The sequence below is a fragment of the Chiloscyllium plagiosum genome, unplaced genomic scaffold (assembly GCF_037043375.1).
Source record: "Chiloscyllium plagiosum isolate Xiang-an unplaced genomic scaffold, Cpla_swu_hap1 HiC_scaffold_43, whole genome shotgun sequence".
NCBI lineage: Eukaryota > Metazoa > Chordata > Chondrichthyes > Orectolobiformes > Hemiscylliidae > Chiloscyllium > Chiloscyllium plagiosum.
The window spans coordinates 13,930,709-13,953,524 of record NW_028270181.1 but is presented as its reverse complement, the minus strand read 5'-3'; the positions used below and the strand labels follow the sequence as shown (position 1 = coordinate 13,953,524).

At 41.0% G+C, this 22,816-nt stretch overlaps 2 protein-coding genes across 4 annotated transcripts in view; one reads left to right on the top strand and one right to left on the bottom strand.

Annotated features, from left to right (window-relative positions):
- Nucleotides 1-3,337, bottom strand: part of parga (poly (ADP-ribose) glycohydrolase a) — a 204,259-nt gene extending 200,922 nt beyond the window's left edge. The window contains exon 1 of one of the 2 annotated variants that reach the window (XM_043679037.2): nucleotides 3,194-3,337. Coding sequence is in view for 1 of the 2 variants with exons in the window: in XM_087982399.1 (XP_087838525.1) it covers nucleotides 2,631-2,760 (130 nt within the window). In the remaining variant the exon portion in view is untranslated. Of the gene's footprint in view, nucleotides 1-2,630; nucleotides 2,776-3,193 lie in introns of those variants that run through there. The other variant, XM_087982399.1, reaches the window with a different exon arrangement.
- Nucleotides 3,338-11,850: 8,513 nt separating this feature from the next.
- Nucleotides 11,851-21,227, top strand: rps24 (ribosomal protein S24). 2 transcript variants are annotated; one of them, XM_043679041.2, is made up of 7 exons: nucleotides 11,851-11,903; nucleotides 15,028-15,093; nucleotides 17,511-17,720; nucleotides 17,806-17,916; nucleotides 18,779-18,798; nucleotides 20,900-20,933; nucleotides 21,162-21,227. In XM_043679041.2, exons 1-5 carry the CDS (start codon nucleotides 11,901-11,903, stop codon nucleotides 18,782-18,784), a joined length of 396 nt encoding a protein of 131 aa, XP_043534976.1. In that variant the 5' UTR covers nucleotides 11,851-11,900; the 3' UTR covers nucleotides 18,785-18,798; nucleotides 20,900-20,933; nucleotides 21,162-21,227. The 2 variants fall into 2 exon arrangements, with proteins under 2 accessions (XP_043534976.1, XP_043534977.1); XM_043679042.2 differs by lacking the exon at nucleotides 18,779-18,798.
- The last annotated feature ends 1,589 nt before the right edge of the window (nucleotides 21,228-22,816 follow it).

Genomic DNA, 22,816 nt, shown 5'->3' with positions numbered 1-22,816 from the left:
CTATTCTCTCCCTAGTTACCATTTTGTCCTTAATGTATTTGTAAAAAACCTTTGGATTCTCCTTAATTCTATTTGCCAAAGCTATCTCATGTCCCCTTTTTGCTCTCCTGATTTCCTTCTTAAGTACACTCCTGCTGCCTTAATACTCTTCTAAGGATTCACTCGATCTATCCTGTCTATACCTGACATATGCTTCCTTTTTTTTCCTTAACCAAACTCTCAATATCTCTCATCATCCAGCATTCCTTACACTTGCCAGCCTTTCCTTTCACTCTAATAGGAATAAACTGTCTCTAGACTCTGAAGGCTTCCCACTTTCCAGCCATCCCTTTACCTGCAAACATCTGCCTCCGATCAGCTTTTGAAAGTTCTTGCCTAATACCATCAAAATTAGCCTTCCTCAAATTTAGAACTTCAACTTTTAAATCCAGACTATCCTTTTCCATCACTAATTTAAAACTAATAGAATTATGATCGCTGGTCTCAAAGTGCTTCCCCCACTGACACCTCAGTCACCTGCCCTGTCTTATTTCCTAAAAAGTAGGTCATGTTTTGCATCTTGGCAAAAAACGTTTCACACATCCACATACTGAATTAGAATATTTTCTTGTGCGCACATAAATTCCTCTCCATCTAAACCCTTAACACTATGGCTATGTTTGGAAAGTTAAAATCCCCTACCATAACACCCTATTGTTCTTACAGATAACGGAGGATTCTCCTCACACATTTGTTTCTCAATTTCCCTCTTGACTATTAGGGTGTGTATAATACAATCCTAATAAAGTAATCATCCTTTTTTTTAATTCCACCAAAATAACTTCTTTGGATGTATTTCCAGGAATATCCTCCCTCAGTACAGCTGTAAACTGCCACACCCCCTCCTCCCTTTCTGTCCTTCCTGTAGCATTTGTATCCTGGAACATTAAGCTGTCCATACCAGAGATATGTTTCTGTAATTGCTATGATATCCCAGTCCCATGTTCCGAACCTTGCCCTGGGTTCATCTACCTTCCATGTTAAGCCTCTTGCATTGAAATAAATGCAATTTATCAGTCCTTCCTTGTTCTCTTTGTCCCTGTCTGCCCTGACTGTTTGAGTCGCTTCTTTTCTCAACTGTGCCAGTCTCAGATTGATCTCTTTCCTCACTACCTCCCTGGGGCCCTTTCTCTCCCCCCCCCCCTTACTAGCTTAATTCTTCCTTTGCTGCTCTCGCAAATCTCCCTGCCACTATATTAGCCCCCTTGCAATTCAGGTGTAATCCGTCCTTCTTGTACAGGTCATTGCTACCAGAGAAAAGATTCCAACGATCCAAAAATGTGAATCCTTCTTCCATACACCAGCTCCTCAGCCAGGCATTTATCTGCTCTATCCTCCTATTCCTATCCTCATTAGCTTGTAGCACCAGGAGTAATCCAGATACTACTATTCTCCAGGACTTACTTTTTAAGTTCCTGCCTAACTCTTTATATTCTCCCTTCAGATTCTCATCTTTTTCCTTTCCTATGTCATTGGAACCAATGTGTACAATGACGTCCTGCTTGACTCTCTCCCCCTTGAGAACATTCTACAACTTCTCTGAAACATCCTTGACCCTGGCACCAGGGAGGCAACACACCATTCCGATTTTTTGCTTCTGGCCACAAAAAGGTCTGTCTGTGCCTCGGACTAGAGTCCCCTAATACAATCAATCTCTTGGAACCAAACATCCCCCTCATTACATTACAGCCAGTCTCGATACCAGAAACCTGACTGTTCATGCTACATTCCCCTGAGAATTCATCACCCCCTACATTTTTCAAATCAGCATATTTGCTTGCAACCTACCACTCTTACCTTTCCTGGAGTTAACCCACCTATGTGACTGTATCTGCAACTGTTCTCCCTTCCATCACATCCCCTTACTCTTGTAATTTCTTCATTGCCTGTGTCACTCCAACTGATCCATTCGATCTAATAGGATTCGCAACCAACAGCATTTATTGCTGATTAAATCCTTAGTAACATATTAACTTTTGTCGAGATAACAAAATTCTGCTTCCCACCAACTTCCCACAGATTTGTTAACTTGTGAACAAATCTACAAACTTGGTGCAGGAAATGCTAACAAGTGGATCATTGAGAAAATAAGTAAGAGCAAAGGGCTAAGCCAAGATCGAAATGTAAAACTGACTGAGTTGTATCAGGAAGTGGGAATCTGGTTGAAATGATTTGGGCCACATTCAACATGGTGGCCCTTCAGAGTTGTCTTGGTACTCCCCAGAAACTCATTGTGTTGCTGCCTGGACCTCGCAACAGGACAAAATCCATAGGATTTTACTTTCTGCCGGAACTTTTGTTTATTTTTTTCCCCCCCCCTAACTGGAAATAGGAAACAATGATTTTTTTTTTGGCAAAGGGGCGACGGAATCTCCAGGCAGAGGTCCAACTAAACTTGATGGCAACCTTGTCAAAGAACTTGAAGGCTTTCTTGAAACTTTGCTTCTAACCTATGGCAGAGGTGACAAGATGGCATTGCCTAGAAATGAATGGGTATTCAAGCCTGGCATGGAGCCTTCCTCCAGGTGAAGTGCAGACTGCTGTGTGGTACGAAGGGGGGGGGGGGGGCAGGCTTTTGCCTGGTTACAGACCTTTCTTGCGGACTGACAGGCCAGTGCTTCTCTCGGGTGGGCAGGCGCTGGAAGGGGAGAGCTGCCGGGGGGGGGCAACTTCCAGCCTCAGCCTTTTCCTCATGGGCTCGCAGCCAGGCGCTGCACTCATGGTTCGGGAGCGAAGAATTAAAACAATATTTACGCTGGGGGTGGGGGAAGAAACACAGTTCAAACACCACCCTTCAAAAATAAAACGTAGCCAAAACAAACAAACAAAAAAGCAAAACAACCACGGAGCAGGCGGGCGGGAGGGAGGGAGGTGAGGGTTTTGCTGTCAGTGGGTGTGGGGGCAGGGATCCCACCGAAACTAAGATGGCGGCGGCAGAGGAAGGGGGAGGGGGGGTGCGGTAGATCTCGCGATCGCCGCGGAATGTTCCAGAAGCGTCCGCACAACCCCCCCCCCCCCCCCCCGAACGTCAGGGAGCGAGTGGAAAGAAAGGCTTTGTGGAGATCGTCGACGACGGGGGGTGAAAAAGAAACCTCTCCTTTCCCCACACCCCCGATCCTTCCCTCCCCCTCCCCTTCCTCCAGCCAAGAAATACATTTAAACCTGTCGCGTCCTCCGCCTCGCCGGCATCACTGCCCTCGATCACCGACCCCCGGACCGCCGCCGCAGCCGCCTCCCTCGTCTCGCTCAGCCGACCGTCAGCCGAGCGGCTGTAGTTTCCCGGTGGTAGCACGGCGCCGCGAGCGAACGCGAGAAGATGGACGACGGGACTACAACTCCCGGCATGCCTCCCTGTGGCCGTTCGACATCATCATAACTGACCTGCGAATGCACCAATCGTCTCCAGGCCGGTGTTCGCGTCACTGTGAGGCGGGGGCATCCCATGGTGAGGGGAACTCCCGGAAGTAGCTCGTCCTAGATCGAGTTCACTGTTCAACAGGGACCTGCTAACCCTCCACCATTCAACAATACTGCTCTTTTTAATTTAACTGACGATCAGTTGTTAAATAGCTAGGGCCAAATGCTTGAATGGTTTTTCATTCAGCATTATACCTGCCCAGAATTAATTGCACTACTCTCGTATCCAGTTCTGAAGGGACACTGGACTCGAAATGTTAACTATGTTTTCTCTCCAGAGATGCTGCCAAATCTGCTGAATTTCTCCAGCAGTTTCTCCTTTTACGTGTTCAATATCTTTAGCATCTGCAGTTCTTTGCTTCACCTCACTTCCTGGTTTGCTGCAATGTCAACGTTTGATCTTTGTAAATTTGGCATCTGAAACAAAATGTAAATTTTTCTGTGCTGTTTGAAAATGTATTTCTGCAGCATGTATCTATCAAGTGATACATTGAATGAATAAATGAACCTGCTTGAATATCAATATATTTGGAAAACCTTACAAAATCAAATTCTGTGCCTTCATTTGTTGGCATATGGTTTTCTTCATGCAGCTGTGAGTAATAGGAAATGAGTGTTTTTGTAAATCGTATTTCCATATAGCTGGACTGTGTAAGCAAGTGGGAGAAGAATATTAGCAAAAGTTTCCAAGTATGCATATTTTACAGCAAGTCCTTTTATTTGAACAACATATTACTCCTCAGACATATGTTGTTGTAATAGTTTGGGAACAGTACCAGAAAATATATCAAATGGTTATGTAAATGATCTTAATTATATTTTTCCAAAGGTTGTGTTTATAATGCAACTCAAGGAGGAAGACTTTCTACCCATACACACTTGCAGTTTCCCTGTCAATACTTAAAATGGCAGCATTAAAATAAATACGTTGGCTTGATACAGACCAACAATAAAGTTCAGGTCATGCACCTTTTAGGACTGTGCAGTCTTTAAACAACGGTAAGTTTTTGCATCTGGTTTACTTTTCACCTTGTATCTGTTTCCCCTGTAAAGCATACTTATGACAATTAAATAAACAATGAAGATATATAATTAGGATACTTCAGTAAATTCAATTCTTGAATTCCAGTATGGAACATTGATTGTAATATTTAGTTTGGGAACACATTTTCATAAAATGTAAAAAAGATAACTTAAAATATTTAAGAAAATTTAATTACTCGATATGGGATTCAAAGTGATGATTGAGTGTTCCATTATACATCAATTTATTAACCTCAAATAGAACCATAGAGATGTACAGCACAGAAACAGACCTTTTGGCCCAACTCATCCTTGCCAGCACTTGGTCCATATCCCTCCAAACCCTTCCTATTCAGATACCCATCCAGATGCCTTTTAAATGTTGTACCAACCTCCACCACTTCCTCTGGCAGCTCATACCATTCACGCACCACCTGCTGCCTGAAAAGTTTACCCCTTATGTTCCTTTTAAATTTTTCCCCTCTCATCCTAAACCTATGCCCTCTAGTTCTGGATGCACCCACCCCAGGGAAAGACCTTTTCTGTTTACCTATCCATACCCCTCATGATTTCATAAACCTCTGTAAAGTCACCTCTCAGCATCTGATGCTCCAGGGAAAACAGCCCCAGCTTATTCAGCCTCTCCCTACAGCTCAAACCCTCCAGCTCTGGCAACATCATCATAAATGTTTTCTGAACCCTTTCATGTTTCACAACATTCCTCTGATAGAGAGAGATCAGAATTGCACACAATATTCGAAAAGTGGCCTAACCAATGTCCTGTACAGCTGCAACATGATGTTTGTTGTCCCTGCACAAAGCCTTAACTGATTGGATCCAGCTTAAGGAGGGCTTCAACTTTCATTCCAAAGTCTAAAGTGGGATGACAGTCTCCTCAAAGTCTTACTTGTTGTTAGAGCAATACTCTGGATTTAACTGCAATGAGTAGTAGGACCAGATAATGTTGCTTAAACAACAAATTTACTGACTTTAATGATGATGAAAATAATATAAATATAAACAATAATATAAACTAATAACAAGAGGAAAGAAGAAAGATAACCTAAACATAGTTTAAGAGTAGGTCAGAGGCTAAGACTCCCCAAAGCACGTCCATCATCTATAAAGGCTAAGTCAGGAATGTGATGCAATACTCCCCACTTGCCTGGATAAGTGCAGTTGCAACAGTACTGATGAGTTTAGAAGTTTAAGGGGAGATCTAATAGAAACTTACAAGATAATACATGGCTTGGAAAGGGTGGACGCTAGGAAATTGTTTCCGTTAGGCGAGGAGACTAGGACCCATGGACACAGCCTTAGAATTAGAGGGGGTGAATTTAGAACAAAAATGCAGAGACATTTCTTCAGCCAGAGAGTGGTGGGCCTGTGGAATTCATTGCCGCGGAGTGCAGTGGAGGCCGGGATGCTAAATGTCTTCAAAGCAGAGATTGATAAATTCTTGATGTCACAAGGAATTAAGGGCCAAGGGGAGAATGCGGGTAAGTGGAGTTGGAATGCCCATCAGCCATGATTGAATGGCGGAGTAGACTCGATGGGCTGAATGGCCTTACTTCCACTCCTATGTCTTATGGTCTTATGGTCTTATAGTACTCAAGAAGCTTGACACCGTCCAGGTCAAAGCAGCCTGCTTAATTGGCACTAAATCCACAAGTATCCACTCACTTCATCACCAATGCTCAGTAGCAGCAGTGTGTACTACCTACAAGATGCACTGCAGAAATTCACCAAAGATCCTCATACAGCACCTTCCAAACCCACAACCACTTCCATCTAGAAGGACAAGGGCAGCAGATACATGGGAAAACCACCACCTCAAGTTCCCCTTCAAGCCACTCACCATTCTGACTTGGAAATATATTACCATTCTTAAACTATCAGTCAAAATCCTGGAATTCCCTCCCTAATGGCATTGTGGGTCAACACACAGCAAGTGGACTGCAGCAGTTCAAGAAGGCAGCTCATCACCACTTTCTCAAGGGAACTAGGAATGGGTAATAAATGCTGGCCATCTGGCAATGCCCACATTCCACAAATAAACAAAAAAAAGTTTTTGAAAGACACTGTATATCAGCAAGACTCTCAATAACCTCACAGAGGAGCATTCCTGATGAAAGGCTCCAGCCCGAAATGTCGATTCTCCTGCTCCTCGGATGCTGCCTGACCTGCTGTGCTTTACCAGCAACACACTCTCGACTCATAGAGGAGTGACTCTATAGTCAATCATTTTATTAACGTCCCTTCCTTCTCCATTGTCTTCAGTGGCTGAGCAAACTACTCGGCTGCAATAGCTCATCCTGAGAGCAATGCCCCTTTAAGCTCAATTTATGATTTTGTTTTGTCATTTGAGGCCATGTTCACATTTTTCCAAGATAAAAGGTTTTATTAACTCTCTACCACAGATTTCGTAAGCTCTACAGACTTCTCACAACTTAAGCTGGTTACACTTCCCTGTGGAGTATCTCATATCATTAGGTTATTAGATAATTTCACATCCAAAAGCTTAAATTTCCACACAGTTGGTTATCTTAGCTATGAGACTGTTTTCCTGGCTTCTAGTTCAGGTGTTATTGGGGTCAATAAAGCGAGAAATGTTCTCTTTTTTAAATCATAGCAACTCTATTTTTTGACAGTACTGATCTAAGAAAACATTAATTCAGTCAAAACAAATGCTGTGAATATAAATAATATTGTGACTGATTATCTGATTGATGAATTTTGACTTATTCAAGGAATAATCATTCTTAAGTTCAAATCAATATTTACAAAGTAGTAATCCAATACTTATTTGCTAAAAATGATGCATAAATTAAATGTAAAAAATGTGCAAATGTTAGCAAGTTTTGAGAAGATTTGTAACTCAGGTTAAGGTTCTGGATGTAGGTTTGCTCGCTGAGCTGGGAGGTTCATTTGTGATTGTAGGTTTAGGAGAATGCTGTAGGTCAGGATGCTGCCTGACCTGCTGCGCTTTTCCAGCAACACATTTTTCAGCTCTGATCTCCAGCATCTGCAGTCCCTCACTTCGTCCTCCTGATTGTAGGTTTACGCTATCTGGCTAGATAAGTAGGGCACAAGGACTCAAATTAAATGATGAGTGTATTGAGCCTGTTGTAATATCACTGGATATTTTAAACAAGATTCAAACACATGCTGCCAACCAGAATGGTACTGGAGCAGTTCCATGTGTATCACTGGCCAAAGTGAGGGCCAGGCGCATATATACAATGATCCCTGATTTCCTTTCAGTCAGCAGTAGGAGTTACTGTACTCAGAAAGGTGAAGGTCCGAAGGACATTTCAGAGATGGTGAGAGACAGGGCAATGGAAACATTTGAAAACAAAGATGAAAAGTTTAATATTGAGCAATTTTTTTGGTGGAAGCCAATGCAGATTAATAAATACATTAGAATGATGAGTGAACAAGATTTGTTGTGAATATTGATTGAGTCCAAGCTAATAGAGGGTTTAAGATATGAGGCAGAGCATACCATGGAACACGCTGAGGTGGCTCAGTGGTTAACACTGCTGTCTCACAGCGCCAGACATAGCAAAGGCAGGAAAGCATTTACTACAAACCCACAGACACTCACAACTAGCTGGACTACAGGTCCTTCCACCCAGTACCTTGCAAGAATTCCATCCCATTCTCCCAATTCCTCTGCCTTCGTCACATCTGCTCAGATAAGGAGAGATTCCATTCCCAGGTATACCAGATGTCTACCTATTTTGAACTACATGCTTTTCCTCCCTCTGTCACCCAGACAGCCCTCCACCACACCACCTCCATTCCCCTTTCCACAGCTCTAAACCACCCCCCCCTCCCCCCGCCACCCAAACGCAATGACGACGGAGTTCCCGTTGACCAATCTGTTGATTTAAAATTTGAATTTAGGCTGTTGTCAGGAGCAACAACTATATGTAGGCTTTTATTAACCACAAAATGACTTTTCAATTTAAAATAATACAACAAAATTGCTTCAAGTTAGGATGTGACACTGTGAATCTGCATTTCTGCTTTGCTGAATTAGCTACATTAGGAGATAAAGCATAAATGAATCATAAGACATTAACAGACCACTCGAGCTAACCTTGAACTGCCAGTTTGAGGTGATGATGTGCGTAAGACAAAACCATTTCCCGGGAAATATGATTGGATTAACCTGCTGTCAATCCTGTCACCTTATTACATTTGATTGGTCTTTCCTTGTAACTAAGGCCATACTGTCTCTTAAAAACACATAAAAGCTGCTTATTGTTCAAATGTAATTGCACAATTCCTCCACAGAACACAGAAGCTTTTAACCTCGGTGTTGCAGGACAAATCTGCGCCAGGCTGCCTTATTTCATTAAACCGGTAACCTTGTTTTAAACAGACCGCACTCCTGTTGATTCTTTTGATCAATCAAGAAACCAAGAGGCCCCTCTTGGGGGAGTGGTCCAGACTACACACCTACCACTCCACCAGTCTCCGCATCCAATGCATCATCCTTAAACACGTATGCCAACTCCAACTAGACCCCACCATGAAGAACATCTTCCCCTCTCTGTCTTCCGCAAGGACTGTTCCCTTTGACAGTCCTTGGTTTGCGTCACTCTCCCCACCAACCTCCCTGAACCCCCAAGGTACCTTCCTCTGCAACCAGAAAAGATGCAAAACCTGCCAGTACACCACCCCCTCACCTCCATCCAGGGTCCCAAGCAGTCCTTCCAGGTGCGACAGAGGTTCACCTGCCTGCCTTCCAATCTAGTTTACTGCATCAGGTGCTCCTGATGTGGTCTTCTCTACACTGGGGAGATTAAACATAAACTTAGGGAACATTTCGCCCAATCTCAATTGGGCCCACAGGGGCCGAATGAACTTCCCAGTCACCGACCATTTTAATTCCCCTTCCCACTCCCTTTCCAACATGACCATGCTTGGCCTCCTCCATTGCCGCAATGAACCAAACAGTAAAGTGAAGGAACAATACCTCATCTTCTTCCTGGGCAGGCTACAGCTCGGAGGACTTAACATTGAGCTGTCCAATTTCAAATAACCTCCCTTCCCTTCCTTTACTCCTTTCCCAGCCCCTCCCCCTCCCTTCCACTCCTCCCAGCCACCTACCGGATTCATTCCTCCCAGCGTAACCTCTACCTGTCTTCACTTATCCCCGCCACCACCCTGCCCCCCGCCACCCGTTCCATCCTGTCTACCCTATCAACATGATTCTAAATATTATACATGTAAGTCATGTTGCCCTTTAGTCTCTTCTGTTCCAAGGAAAACAACCCCAGTCTATCCAATCTCTCTTCATAATCAGAACTCTCCAGCCTAGGCAATACCCTGATAAATCTCCAATGATGTGGATTCCAGAAATGCTGCAATGAAACAGCTGAAGACTGTTGTGCCCAGACACTACCTTAAGGAATTCTTTGTCATGGTGCACTGTGCTGGAGATGGCTGATCTTCAATCGCCACAAGGTTGACCTTCCTTCATTCTAGGTATAATTCTAGCCAGTACAGAGTATTTGACCTGTTTTATTATAAATAATCATGGGATGTGGGCTTTGCTGGCCTGACACCAGCATCAAATGCCATATTCTACTGCTCTCTGTCTGCAAGCAAGTAGTGTATTTCATTTTCATTTTTCCTTTTGTTCCTCTTGCAAATTGACTATGGTATGTTACACTCCTGCTCTACCACCAAACTTAACTGACTGCAAAGTCCCAATCCAAAATGAATGACTCACAATAAATTCTCCAGCATTGAAGCAGAAGTATGTTTCACTTATGTATCAAACTTGAGCTCACACAGGCATCCAAGGAAGAACAGTTGGAATATTGTATTCTGACTTACACAATTGCAATGAATGCAGGATCCCCTCCATACAGGAATGAACAGTTGGTCACCAGTAGGATCACAGAATCTGTACAGTGTGGAAGTAGGCCATTTGGCCCATCAAGCCCACACTGACCATCTGAAGAGCATCCTACTCAGATCCAGATACCCTTACCCTGTTCCTGTAAACGTGCATTTCCATGGTTAATCCACCTAATCTGCACATATTTGGACTGTGGGAGGAAACTAGAGCACCCGGAGGAAACCCACATTGACATGGGAGGCATGGTGGCTCAGCGGTTAGCACTACTGCCTCATGGTGCCAAGGACCCAGGTTCAATTCCAGCCTTGGATGACTACCTGCGTAGGTTTCCTTCCACAGTCCAAAGAAGTGCAGGTTAGGTGAATTGGCCAAGCTAAGTTGCCCATTGTGTTCAGAGATTTGTATGGTGGGTACATTAGTCAGGGGAAATGTAAAATAATAGGTTAAGAGAATGGATCTGGTTGAGATACTCTTCGGTGAATTGGTGTGGATTTGATGGGCCAAATGGCCTGTTTTCATACAGTAGGGATTCTATGAATGTGTAAGGTTCCTGAATGTGGAATCAAACTCCGATTCCTCTTTGTGAGGCAGCAGTGGTAAACACTGAGCCACCATGCCATCCGATGAAGGTCACTGAATATTCATCACAGGAATGAATGCTCAGAGGGAGAACAGGATGCACTGCATGACAGTGGTATTGAGAGACAGTACCGAGGACTTCACATCAACCAGTGTCTACAAGGCCACACAGTCTGAGGACGGAATAAGAAAGAGGGGGAATAAAAAAACTCATCGCGATATTAAAATTGCACTGGGCTTAATCATACCAGGAAAGTGAGATACATTCCTAAATCCCCAAGTCCAATACCCCAACAAATTCAGAAAGAGAGAGAGAGAGAAAGCCCCCTCCAAAGTCTCAGAGACACAGATCCACTTCCAAATACCTCCCACCCTAACAATGGCAGGGAAAAAGACAGCAAGTTATCTGTATTCCACATGGGAATATGTCATAAACCATGCGTCTGACCTATCCAGGTCACAACAACAGTTTACTGACATTTGTGGAATTAATTCTTGTAATACAGCAAAATCCTTTCATAAATCAAGTATTGCAGAAGAGATACCAAGACAATTGTTATAATTTGCTTGAAAGGACTGTGGAAGCAGATGCAACAAGTTGCACTCTGAAAAGAATTGAATACAAGTTAAAATAAAATGCAGGGCAATAGGAGAGAGCTGGAGAGTGGTATTAATCGGAATACTGTATATCTTTCAATGAGCTGGCACAATGGGCAGAATGGCCACTTCCAGCATTTTATGATCCAATACTGAAAGCACACAGTGAAAAATTGAAGGAAAAAAATGTTTGCGCTTTCTACAACGATTGTGCATTTTAAAATTAAAAAATAAACATTGTCAAAGAAGTGTGGAAAAAAAATAACGTTTCCAATCAGGCAGCTGCGCGGCCATCACGAGGGCATATGATTGACAGGCATGGGGTCCTAGTTCCTTTTCCGAGCCCTGCGCCGAGGAGCCTGCCGAGATGGTGAGTGGTGAGCCGGTGAATCCGTTCAAAATCACCGCCATCCCCGGCCAACTCTCCTCAGTCCTGGGGTGGATGGCTGTCCGAGAGTTTGCTGAATCTTTTGGCAGTCTTATTGTCTCTGTACCTCCTCTATTTATGTTACCGAATAGCCCACAAACTCCGACGGGGACCTCCAGCGGCCGCGGGCCTGCTTCATCCGAATGGCAGCTGCTCGATTTCAAATTGTAGTTGCCTGATCCAGAGGTTGGCTTTTGGGTATTGACGAGGCAAGGACTCGGACTTTTTGATAGTTTGTGGTTGTGCATTGCATTTCAGCTCAGCTGCGAACAGAGAAAATGAGACCCCAGTTTAACTTATAAGAGTTAAAACAAGTCATGTAACATGTTAAAATGTGAGCTGATAAACGCTCAACAATCCTCGTTTGCAATGGGATTTAATTATTAATTGTGCAACCCTACTTCAACTTCCCCTCGCTAAGTAACTGGAGAGTGCAGAACTTGAGAGGTTACAGTGAAAGTAAATGGCCTCCCAATCTCGAAGGGGCACTTATTTAATTTAATACCCAATTGGAAAACCAACATCAATGCCATCTACGTGGATCTAATAAAACATGCCGTGGGGGCTTCATGAATGATGGTGTTAAGGGTTGGAGGAAAGGGTGCCTTCCTGATTAAACAAAGTTTTGCCACGCAAAATGGATGAGGATTTACAGAAAGTGGGATTGAGGGCTGCTGTCAGACCAAGATGTGGGATGGGGAAGGTTGGGGGGGAGGAGAAAAAAAATGAGAGGTAACCCAGAGTGTTTGAGAGGAAGGTAGAGTTGAGGATTATCAGGTCATTCATTGAATGGTGGAGCAGACTTGATGGGTTCTTATGTCTTGTGTTATAGTTGAGGGAATGAGCAGATAGATGGCAGACAAGTTACAATGCGTACAAGTGAGGTGATGAATTTTGGTAGGAAGAGTGTGGAAAGGCAATGTAAAATAGGAAGTACCATTGTAATTAGGATGCAGGAGAGGGACCTGAGTGTGTATATGCGCAGATCGTTGGTCGGGCAGGTGGAGGGATTGTTATTGAATATATGCAGTATCGTCTGCATTATTTGAACTTGTATATGATACTTGTAAGATATCAGCTGGAGTATTGTGTACAGTTCTGAGTGCCACATCATAGGAACAATGGGATCATTGGTGAGGGTGCAGTATCAGTTTATAGGAACGATTCCTGGGATGAGAGACCTCAATTGTGAGAATAGATTAAAGAAATTAGGTGTGTTCTCCTGGGAGAGAAAGCAGTGAAGAGGAGATGTGATAGAGGTTTACAAAATTGAATGGGCTACATATAGTAGATAGAGAGAACTGTTCCCTGTAAAAAGGGACAAAGTATAGATTTTAATTTAATTTGCAAAAGATGCAAAGGCAATCCGTTTTCACTCTGAGTAATTATGGATTGTAATGCTCTGCCTGGAAGTGTGGCGGAAGAACGTTGAATTAAGGTATTTAAGTGGACATTGGACAATCACTTGGATAAAAATAATGTGCAATGGTATGGGGAAAAAGCAGGAGATTTGTGTGAGCTAATAATGCTCAATTAACACATTAGTGCAGAAACAATGGCTGAACAGCTTTCTTTTGTGCCATAAGACTTGTGATTCTGAAGTTCTCACTGAACTAACACCCTAAAAAGGGATTTGTTTAGGTGAAAGGATATGTGGTTAAAGACAGGAGTTCATATGGGAAATGTTCTGACTTCTTTTGCAGAGTCAAATTAGAGGTTTCCAGTTGAAGGCAAATTAATATAGTTTTGTTGTCATTTTGTACAGCCCCTCAATAAAGGTTTATATTTAGATAGTACTTTTCATGATATTTATCTCAAGGATCTTGATCCGATGGGCCTTAAGTTAGATAAATGTGTGGTGATGCATTCTGGAAAGGCAAATCAGAGCAGGATCTATACACTTAATGGTAAGGTCCTGGAGAGTTTCGCTGAACAGAGACCTTGGAGTGCAGGTTCATAGCTCCTTGAAAGTGGACTCAAAGGTAGATAGGATAGTGAAGGTGTTTGGTATGCTTTCCTTTATTGGTCAGAGCATTGAGTATAGGAGTTGGGAGGTCATGTTGTGACTGTCTAGGTTAGGCTACTTTTGGAGTATTTCATGAAATTCTGGTCTCCCTCCTATCGGAAGGATGTTGTGAAACTGGAAAGGGTTCAGAAAAGATTTACAAGGATGTTGCTAGGGTTGAAGGATTTGAGCTATCGGGAGAGGCTGAATATGCTGGGGCTGTTTTCCCTGGAGCATCAGAGGCAGAAGGGTGACCTTATAAAGGTTCATAAAATCATGAGTGGCATGGACAGGAGAAATAGCCAAAGTCTATTCCTTGAGGTGGGAGAGTCCAGTACTACAGGGCATATGTTTAGGATGAGAAGGGAAAGATTTAAAAGGGATCTGAGGGACAGTGTTTTCACACAGGGTGGTACGTGTTTGGAATGAGCTGCCAGAGGAAGTGGTGGAGGCTGGTATAATTACAACATTTTAAAAGGCATCTGCATGAGTATTTAAATAGGAAGGGTTTGGAGGGATATGGGCCAGGGGCTGGTAAATGGGACTACATTAATTTAATATCTGGTCGGCGTGGATAAGTTGGACGAAAGGGTCTGTTGCTGTACATCTGAGTCAAAGTGCTTTGGACTTTTAATAGTACTTAACTGTTGTCATGTAGGAACTGTGGTAGTTGATTTGCACACATTGCAGTCCAATGAATGGCGGTGCAATGTATGCCAGATGTTTATCCCAATGGTTTTAGTTGAGTGATACACAATGGTCTGAACCAAAGAAATCTCCTATTCTTCTAAATAGTCTCATAACATCTTCTCCATCCACTTAAAACGACAGGCAGCTTAATGTTATATCTGAAAGATGACATCTCCAACAGTGCAACATTCCCTCAGTGATAGACTGGAATGTCAAGCTCTGGAGTGGAACTTGAATCATTGACCTTAGGATTGAGGCGGGAGTGATACCCACTGAACCAAAGCTAAATGCGCGATCTTGCTCGAGTTCATTGGTGCACTTGTTTATTGTTCATTGTATCTACGTCTAACTGTTTACTGTTTGTACATGTAGAATGACACTGTGACCATCAGAACCAGAAAGTTCATGACAAATCGCTTGCTTCAACGCAAGCAAATGGTGAGTTGAAATACCTTGCTCTTTTCTATTATCTATTATACTGTACAAATCCCCCCCCCCCCTGCTTTTTGAACGTTTGCTTTATCAAATTTCGCTTTTACGAAATGCCTACTTCACTACCTGTTTTTGTGAATCCAAAGAGGATTTTCGCTTTTACAAAAAACGGCTATACTTTTTTCCCATATAAATCATGTACCTTTGCTTTATGCAGTTTTCGGCTTGCGAAAGGTTTCCTGGGGATGTTGTACTTTCAGATAGCGGGGGCTACCTGTATAGTTTTATTTCTATAAGAATGTAAAAGAAAACTCATCTGATAAGTAATCATTTTGTTCTTTCTTGCATGCATTGACATTATTATTGTTGTTGCTGATTCTTGTGTAGTTATTTTCATTTCTCTAAAATAGCAAGTTTATGTTCTTGTATTTTCTTCCTCTGCAATCTTTACTTGTTGAAATGATGATTTTTCGGCCTGTCCTTTCTTTGACATTTTAATTACTGAGGTTTTATGTAGAGCTGTTTCTTTTCATCACATTTCACTTTTTTTTTTCCTGCAGACTTCAATAATTGAAGAAAAAAATACTGTTTATGTTGCCTCAATTGATGATTTCTGCTCAATTTTGTTCTTTACTCTTGCCAAACAGGGTAGTGGTTGTCCACATGAGTTTCTCCATTTCTTTTTGAAAAAGGCATGAAAGCAATTAAAGTTATTAAATTTAAACGTATTTTTGGAAACCTGAGAACAGTTGTAATCTTTCAGTGCATCGGTAAAAGGTTCAACTTTGCTAGTCTGCATAGAATCTTCAGAATTCATTCAGTCCTCCTAAGATAATTAGCAGCTATCTTTTATACCCCTTAACTAATATAATTATTTGCAATGTTGACAAACTGCTGCAGTGATCAGTCCTGGATGGTCATGTTTAGCATTTGTTTTGTTTAATGTGTAAACAGTAGATGGGAGCATAAAATTGCAAAGAGGTGTTAATGGGTTAACTAAACGAGCATAACTTTGGCAAATGTGAGTTCATCCATTGCAGATCTGAAATAGGTATCTGGATGAAAATAGTGATGAGCTGGAAACAGGGTGAAAATCCAAAGATATTTGGAATGTAGATTATTTAAAAAGTTATAAACAGCTATAAAAAATATCCAAAAAGACTAATGATGTCCAGATCAGAAGAACGTCGTGCTTTAGATATATAAACTCCTGGTCAGATCACATGTAGAGTACTGAGAGCAGTTCCAGGTCATACCTGGAAAGTTGTATTGGCTCAAAGATTGCAGCATAGATTTACGTGAATAATACTTGAAGACTCTCAGAATAGGGTTGAACTCCCAAGAGTTTTGAGGATTTGAACACAAAAGCAGAGATGTACTTCTGAGGCTCTACGAGGCTCCGGTCATACCACATTTGGAATATTGTGCACAGTTTTGAGCCCCATATTTCAGTAAGGATGTACTGTCCGTGGAGCGTGTTCAGAGGATGTTCACGAGAATAGTACCAGGAATAAAAAGCTTAACATATGAGGAATGTTTGAGGATTCTGGATTTATACTGTCTGGAGTTTAGAAGGATGAGGGGGGGGTATCTAATTGAAGCATACAGAATACTGAGTGGCCTGGACATAGTAGATTTTGGGAAGATGTTTCCCATGGTAGAAGAGACTAGGATCCAAGAGCATAGCCTTAAACCTTTTATAACAGAGATAAGGAGAAACTTCTTCAGCCAGAGAGTGGTGAATTTATGGAATTCATTGTCACAGAAGACTGGAGGCCAGATCATTGAGTACATGTAAGACTGAGACAGGTGGGTTCTTGAGTATCAAGGGTTACGGGGACAAAGCCAGAGAATGGGGTTGAGAAACTTATCAGCCATGATTGAATGGTGGAGCAAACATGATGGGCTGAATGGCCTAATTTCTGCTATGCCTTATGTTTAAGAGCTGATTTGATTGAAGTTTTTCAAGCCCTTAAGGGGAACATTTTGGGGAGTTAACAAGATCCACTAATTAAGAAATCTAAGACTGGGAGCGTATCTTAAATTTGAGCCAGAGCTTTTGAGTGTGAGAAATCATTTGGGGGTGGGGTGGAATTTGAGACAAGTAACTATCTTATATTCCATTTGGTATTTTCTGATTTTTGTTTTGACAACTGTCCCTAAAGTCTGCAAAAAGTGCTCATGCATTCAGATTGTAGAAGAATAGTCTGGCTTGAAATTAGCTTGTATTTTCCTCATGCTGCGTTTATTCTTAGTGCATTTTCTAATATTGATAGTTTGCTGGAAATGGAGAGAACAAAGTGCTTTCTGACATTGACATTGCCTTTAGTACAGCAAACTCTGCATATTGGCTTTTAAAATAAATTTGATTGTATTTTCTGATTTATGGAATGGATCACTCAAATCTTCTTTTTCTAACCTAGGTTGTCGATGTTCTCCATCCTGGCAAACCCACAGTTCCTAAGACAGAAATTAGGGAAAAACTAGCAAAAATGTACAAAACAACACCAGATGTCGTGTTTGTCTTTGGCTTCAGGACACAATTTGGTGGTGGTAAGACAACAGGTTTTGCCATGGTCTACGATTCCTTAGATTACGCTAAGAAGAATGAACCTAAACACAGGCTGGCAAGGGTAAGAATTCAATTTGTTTTGCTTCAGTGGGTCTTATTGGGTACTCCACTTCATATTTGCTGACTTGTGCCTGCTGTGTTTTTAGCACGGTCTGTTGGAGAGAAAAAAGGTTTCCAGGAAACAGCGAAAGGAGCGCAAGAACAGAATGAAGAAAGTTCGGGGCACAGCTAAAGCTAACGTTGGTACTGGCAAAAAGGTATGAAACCTTTCCTCAAAAGAAAAAAGTGCTTTTGTACTTTGTGATTAAGTTTTCTTTTCAGCTTTCCATTTGAATGTGTCATTTTTCAGTTTTGTCCTTCTTTTCCATTCATGTTTGCTATTTTTTTTCTTCTGGAGTATAGAAGGTAATTAATTCTAATTTTGTGTAGGTGCTATAGTGTTAGTTTACTAATGAGCTTGGCTTTCCTGGTAGCTGTACTGAATCACAAGTATAAATATGTTTATAGTTGATGGTTGTAACATTGCATTTGGTAAAAATTGCCATTTCTCCCTCTCACACTTATTAACATAGCATATTTAATATTAATGACCATATCAAAAAAACTTCAAGATAACCATTTTACCCTCCACCTCAGTTAACTTGAGCTTTCTTAGTTTTCTACATGTGGACTGGAACAGATTGCTTCCAGGTTTAAATAATCTTTTGAATCCAGCAGTGTGAAAGTTGAAGTTTCCAGGCCTTATAGATTCCAGGCCTTATAGATTGTATGTGGGGGGCCCACTTGTCTCCTTTTCACTCCATGCTGTTACACAGACTTGGTTTGTTTCTGGCACAGGTTTCCAGAAGTTTGGAGACCTGAATTAAGTTCTAGTTTTGTCAACCAAATCAAAAAGTTCACAAGCAAGCTACATGTTTTTGAGAGTTTGCTGTGACCCTTTGGACCAAAACGTAGTTAGATGTTGATTTGTCAGTTTAATTTATAATTCCCCACTGTTTGTGTTTTTTCTCATTGGTTACTACTCACAAGTAAGTTCATTGTCTGATTTGTTTCTTAACCACAATCAGTCAATAACTTTGTTTTGCCTTTCTTGTTATTCTTGTGGATTATGTTCTTCAGAAATGAAGCGACATTGACAGGTACTGGATTCTAAACGTGTGTGCTGATATAAATTGCATGCCATTAAAATTTGCACTGTACTGCTTATTGTTCACCTGCTTAGTACTCTGCATGTTTGCACTATTTCATAAATCTGGTGCTGCTTTATGATCAAATCAGGGTGTTTCACACTTTCATGTCATAGTTGCATAAAGTTTCTCATACCTGTGAACAAAATGGTAAATGTGATTGAAAAGTAAAAATGTGGATTCTGGAAGCCTGAAATGAAACAATTTTTGTTTATGGAAAACTTACTGATTGTTACTCATTAATAAAGACTAAAGGAAGCATATATCTTGGTAGAACAACATTATCATTATAAGAAAACAATGCGTATCCTACTCTTTAGCAAATTATAAGTGACTTTGTGGACAGATTCACCCTTTGAAATAAGGTAAATTGATATTTCACTGATTTGAATGCCTTCACTTAAGTCTACAAAGTTAGATTGCTTTATCTGAAGTCATCAAGAAAGTAAAGTTTTTGTGTTTAAAAGTCTAGAAGAATGAGTATTGTTCTCTCACTGATGGGAGGAACTACTGGTATGATCTTACAATTGGAGGTGTATGTATAAAATTCATATTAATCTGTTGTAAGTAGAATGCTGTGGGCATGTTATGGGTAGTAAAGTCCCAGCTAGCTTTTAATACTATTTACAGAACAACCCCGATTATCAGAAGGACACAGGCAGGCAGTATTTTGTTCAGTTAATCGAATTCTGTGTAGTTGAATGTAGCTTAACGTAGGTTAGCTGAACATCAGGACCTTGCAGATAATCCAATATTTAGGTAATCACGGTTCCTCTGTACTCATTTTACTATTATTTCTGAAAATGGACATGTGCTCCATCTGCTGGTCAGTCAAGTGGTACACACAAGCTTTGCAATTTAAAAGGTGTTGAACATTTGAGTTAGTTGCTGAAGTTTAATTGATCTTCAAATAAGTACACACATAATTCAGTGAGATGCATAACACCTGTGAGTTTCAACTGTTAAAGTAAGAATCGGAAACAAAAATTAACTCTGATAATGCAATATGAAGGAGGAAAATAGGATGAAAAGGGATTGGAAAAGAGCTAAAATTCATGTATCAAGCTCATTTCTGACATATCAGTCATCTCAACATTTATATTTGGGTGTATAAGAGGAGAGGGATGACTGTCCTAATTAATGATTAAATGTAGGGTCCCACAATGATACATGACTTGTTTGTAGTAAACTACACAATTTGTAACAATTTAGGAGCAACATTTTGAGACTTAGATATAGTGCAGGTTTATCAGCAGTGCATGTTGAATTGGAGTTTGAACTTGGTTTAAATGAACACAGAAAATCAATTTCTCATGGTGTGGAACAGCTTTTGTATCTTTCTTGAAATGTAGCATTGTCTTTATCATTTAGGTTCCTTAATTGTCACTGCATTTTGCTGCTTATGCTTGCACAGTCGTTGTGTTTTGGTAGCTTGCTTTAAAATTGGTTTAAAGCTGATTGGTGCTGTGAAATTTTCAGTGCACGTTTATCAAATACATGGCTGCAATTGTTAGCTTTGAACAAGACACTTTCACATTATTTGAAATGTGGCTACTGCATCAGATCTTACTTGGAGCTTTATAATTTAGATTTGATTCCTCTCATTGCTTATCTTAAAATTTAATTTAATTTAATTTTGCGTTGAACTACACTTCGTCTTGTTCTGGTGACGATTGCATCTTAAGCTGAAATATTTATGCTAGTTGGTAGCCAAAATGAGAGTGAACTGAAGGCTAAAATGTAATACACACACTTAAAAATGGAAATGTTAAGCATGCAATCGAAGTTGTGGGAGATACTTTTGGGTTCTAAAAAAAAATTTTGATTGTTGGGAATTCACAAAGCTTTCTGGTCACTGTGTCCCCCTGGCTTCCTCCCACCCACTTTTCTATGAATAGCACATTTGCCTTGCCTGTGTGCATCACCTCTCAGCACTGAGAAAAATCTTGAGTTACAAATAGATACTCGAGCTTTGCTTGAAATGATTTTTCTTAAAGGAACTTGACATGACATTTGTGAATGGGCTAATTTTGCTTTATTTTGTTTGCTGCAGTAACATGGGAAAGACATTGAAGGCTCCTTGACATGTGAGTAATCGATTATATACTTGCACTTGATTTTTGATGCAAAACTTGTGCGTAAGAAAAGCAGAAGTATAGCTCCATGTTACCTTATATCTAGTTGCTTTTTGTATTCTTCATTTGAGATTTTTAAATTAATTCAGATGCTTTGTGAGGTTTAATCCTTGAAGAGACAACAATGTAATTGATGTAAAAATGCAGACTCAAACTTATTTTTCCCTTTTTGTTTAACAGGTTAAGTTATCCATGGATCGTCACCTGTAATTATTTCACACCCAAATAAATTCTCTTTAAAACAAATTCTTGTCTCTTGTTTCTATATGTACTGAGTCTATGTGCTTGGATGTGAACTTGTAAGGAGGGTCATAATGAATACTGACTTACAACCTTAAAGCAAATCTTTCACTTCATGTTATTTTGGAAAGAATGCATATTATGCTGAATGTGAATATTTTGACATGGCAGTTCACAGTGGGCCCATCCATTATCATGCAGAGTTAATGGTGGGTAGAAATTCAACTGTCAAAGTGAACTAATTTTTGCACAGGGCTCTTGCAGCCACTGACATATTGGCTCGCTGTTACCAGCTTTGGCTGAGTTTTAAGCCAAGCCCAAGAGGTTGCTTAGAATACGCAACCAAAATAGGTCCACTGATTAATGAATTATATTTGTGGCCTGAGAACGGTGGCCAGTTAGACATGATTTTTCTCCTACTTAAAACCAACTGCTCCGTGTATCCCTCCAACATCTAGCCTATTCTTTATGCCATGATTCACAGCAGCTTTCTTTTAAAGGGAGCAATTATATGTAATCTCGTTGCAGTAGGTTTCCCCTCTAATTGGTGTCAGGTATTCCTTGCAGTTTCTTTTCCTCTACCAGTCACCTCTGGAGACCCTGTGTGTCTGTTGATGGCCCCCTATGCTGTCTCTTCACATCAGTAACATGTCAAGTTCTGCATGCATACTGACTGATTTCATCCAATTAAATGTTGAAAAAACCCTTGTTATTGTCTTCGGTTCTTACTCCCAAGCAATTCATTCCATCCTCCTTCCTTGCTACTGACTCAGAATTCAACAGACTATTTGCAATTGGTTTTGTAAATTATTCCTCTCCAAATACAAAGCCCTAGTACAATGTGCTTGTACCTGCCCCAGGCCATTTCCTGCCAATGCCTTCAGAGTTTTGTAAATTGCAATCTGAAAAAGTCCAGGCCTCCCACCTACAGCACTTCATAAATTTTAATTCATCCAAAATTCTTACCAGTAATCCTAACCTATAGCAAGTCCGCATCATCTTTGTGTTTATTGAAATGTTCTCTCATGTCTTGTATATCTCTTAGATTAACATTTATGCCCTTGTGTTTGATCTCCTCCATGACAATTCCTGGAGTGGAAAGGCTTGTTTTTATTTGTCTGTAATGCCATAACAAATAGGAGCAGGAGTAGGTTGTTAGCCCTTAAGCCTGCTCCATCATTCAGTAGGATCGTGACTGATCAGATATTCCTCACGTTCACTTTCCTGTGTTTGCCTATAACCGTTGAATCCCCCACTGATCAAGAATCTTATCTATCTATCTCTATCTTAAATATACACAAGGACTCTGCTTCCACAAGGAGTTTCAAAGGTACTCAACCCTTCCTCTTCATCTCAGCCTTACGTTGGGAGCCCTCTTATAATGAGACTATATCTTATGTTCCTAAGTTCAGCTGTCTCAGCATTTATCCTATCAAACCCCTTGTGAATCCTCTTTGTTTCAGTTAGACCACCTGTCATTCTTCTAAACTCCAGTGAGTACTGTCCAACTAGTTTAACCGTTTTTATAATAAGACAGTCCTTGCAGACCGGGGATCATTCTAGTGAGCTCTCTCTGAACTGCCTCCAATGAAATG

Bases quoted from the DNA above. Each gene is read 5' to 3' on its own strand.
- rps24 (XM_043679041.2), top strand. The intron at 15,094-17,510 runs GTGAGTTGAAAT...TTTCTAACCTAG, and splicing joins TGCTTCAACGCAAGCAAATG to GTTGTCGATGTTCTCCATCC. The intron at 17,721-17,805 runs GTAAGAATTCAA...CTGTGTTTTTAG, and splicing joins CTAAACACAGGCTGGCAAGG to CACGGTCTGTTGGAGAGAAA.